The sequence below is a fragment of the Chaetura pelagica genome, unplaced genomic scaffold (assembly GCF_000747805.2).
Source record: "Chaetura pelagica isolate M959 unplaced genomic scaffold, ChaPel_1.0 scaffold17, whole genome shotgun sequence".
Classification (NCBI taxonomy): Eukaryota; Metazoa; Chordata; class Aves; order Apodiformes; family Apodidae; genus Chaetura; species Chaetura pelagica.
In genome coordinates this window covers 12,214,022-12,216,801 of record NW_009970726.1, presented here as the reverse complement: position 1 = coordinate 12,216,801, position 2,780 = coordinate 12,214,022, and the positions used below count along the sequence as shown (strand labels likewise).

General features: G+C 55.5%; 1 protein-coding gene across 1 annotated transcript in view; it reads right to left on the bottom strand.

The window, feature by feature from the left end:
* Positions 1-2,780, bottom strand: part of SHH (sonic hedgehog) — a 14,223-nt gene that overhangs the window by 6,821 nt on the left and 4,622 nt on the right. Inside the window, exon 2 of the mRNA XM_010007055.1 lies at positions 366-453. Within this exon, the coding sequence (XP_010005357.1) occupies positions 366-453 (88 nt within the window). The remainder of the gene's footprint in view (positions 1-365; positions 454-2,780) is intronic.

Sequence of the window (2,780 nt, the reverse complement as noted above, 5' to 3'; positions counted from 1 at the left end):
ACTGCTTCAGTCAGGAGCAGACCCCCTCCTGCACCATCTATACCCTGCACATCCCTCCCCAGGGCCGCATCCTGTCCTCCCTCCCCCCCCAGTCAAAGAGTCTGCGGTAGTGTGTGTTTCTCACTCTCCCCCCTCCCCGCAAAGCTCTCAGCATGATGAGCTGAGCCAGCGCTGAGCATCTTCTCCCCTGCTGCCAGGGGGGGCAGGTGAAGAGGAGGAGGATGAAACTTGTGGGCACAGGAGGAAGAGGGGGTTAAACACCACGAAGACCCACCGGGAAGGAGCTGCCCCCTCCCCCGGCACCTGCCGCAGGGGCAGGGGGACCCTTCGAGTGCAGGAGGACGCCCCCGCCCCATCACCCGTACCGGGGAGTGAGTGTGTCAGTTCAAAGCCACCTGCACGGGGCAAATTCCTGCCTCTAAGTGCCCTGTCCCCTTCCCGAGAGCGAACTTTCTGCCGAGAACAAATACTCGCCATATATCTCGGAGTCACGGTTTCCCCCCCGGAATGTCTCTCCGGGTCTTTTCAGCTTAATTCCGTGTTGAAAGGGGTCTCAATACATGTTAACAGCTTTTATGTGAGGGAGGGAGGGGTGTTGTTTTTTTTTCTTTTTCTCTCCCATCGCCCATCACTCATTAGAGCCCTCAGAGCAGCATGGGTTGGAGCATTCACCCCGCTTCAAACATACATCCGCGCTCGCCTACAAAGCCGAGCAAATCCATACAATAATATAACTCTTAGTGGGAAGATGAAAAGCAAGGGAGGGCCAAGGAGGGAAGTTAAGTGAAGCAGGGATGCTATGCAAGCTAGGACATCCTTTGTGTGGAGTGAAACGTTTTCTAACTCTGTGGAGAAGCACTACAGGGTTTTCCATCACTCCCCCCGAGCCGCCGGCCTTCCTCGGGGCTGAAGCGTGTCCGGCAGCACCGGGGGCCTGCGGGGACCGAGCACATGAGGGTGGCGGGGTGTGGGGAGGGGAGGTGCAGCGGTGGAGAGAGGTGAGCTCTAAATGAAACCCTGAAAGTTTGGGGGGACTCCTATTTTAGCTAAGGCGGGGGATAAACAAGCCGACGGCACGGGAAAAAGACTCGCAGCCCCCCAGAAACAGAAAATCTGCACCGAAATCAGCGCTTGACTAAAGGTACAAAGTTAGAAACACACACGCTGACAACTTTTGCACCCCCTTTTTGAGATGAAAATAACTCATGGCTTATGCACGATGTGGCTCGCTTGATGCAAACAAACATCGATGGGGATTGAAGCCAGGAGGGATGCAGTAAAGCTGCTCTTCCCGCACTTGTGCTGGCCTGACCGGGATGCTTGGCCTTCTGCGGGACCATTCTCCCCAGTGTGCTCCCAGCACGCCCAGTAGCAGACCGCAAAGGCCCTCTCTCCACAGCTCCCAGAAAGGCAAAGCCCTCATCCCATTATCCCGACGACGCTTCTCGCAGGGACGTGACAAGGTTGCTCAACAAGAAACTTCCCATGTTGTCTATCAACAGCCACAAACAGCAATTCCAGCAATACACAGGTCCCCGAGAGATATAAAACTCAATCGTAAGCTCACTTTGGACTCTCTGGCCTACACTTTTCTAGAAAGAGCCGGTGTCTGGGTTTCGGCATCGTTCCCCGCAACAAAGCGCAGCAGCACAAGGAAGTTTGTTGTTTCCCCCCCCCCATCCCCACCCCCCGCACACCTGAAAGGATGGATACGCTCCTGCACTGATTTACAGGGGCAAGGGGGCGAAGGATCAAACGTTTCAGCTACTGATAAGGCGGCAACACCGCGCAGCACGGCGGTGTCTTGCCCCGGGCAGCGGTGCGGGCAGCGGTGCGGGCAGCGGTGCGGGGCTCAAGCCGCTCCGGCCCTGCCAGCAGCAGCTCCTTGGCTTCAAGCGAGATCAAGAAGAAACGACCTCCTAAAGGACTTTCCTCCCTTTTATACTGCCTGAGCTGGATTGTCAGAGTCAAAAGCCGTGAAGCCCAGACTATTTATTAATTCATTGGGTCGTGTGCCACAAATCAAGCCCAATTCTGTTCAGCCACCGTGAAGCTCAGCAGGGCTGCCCCCACTAACGCTTTGTGTGGAGGCAAAGTTGTTCAACAAGCCCTCTCCTGCCAGCTCCTAATCTCTTCACAAATGAATTGCTTGAAGGAAACACTTAACAGGTACCTGTCAGTGTAAACAACCTGGTGGGCTTCCTAAACGCCAGGCTGATCTCTAAATTCCTCACATCACGCACAGGTTGTGTGCCTGCATTACACGAGATTGCTATTTTATTTAATACAAATTCCAGCTTTATCATACTGACCTGGCCTCCTTATCTCCCCCCCGGATCCAGCCAATGGCGGGGATGGGGGGGAGGGAGAGGGAAGCGTTCAGCAAACTGCTGTTGTCACCTGCAAAGTTGAGAACCTGACTTACCTCCCTCTGTTTGCGTTTTGGGTTTTGGTTGGTTTTTGTTGGGTTTTTGTTTTTTTTTTCTCTCCCCCCCTTCTGGAGTTAATATTAACCAGCGGCTAATGCATTCGGCAACTATTCTGCACGTTTAACGATTCTATTCAGGGAAGATCTCTCCATGGTTGAAGGGCTCGTGAAGCAGGCGTTTAGAGGCTGGGGTTTAACGAGAGGTTGCCGGCCGAGGGAGGGAGAGAAAGCCAGGCAGGGAGGCGGGCGGCAGGAGGGCACCCCGGGGCGCTGCAGCCCCGGCCGTGCCCGGGGGACAGTGGGCAAGGGCAGCAGCCCCTCCACCCCCTCCCCAGCCCCTTTCCGCCTCCCC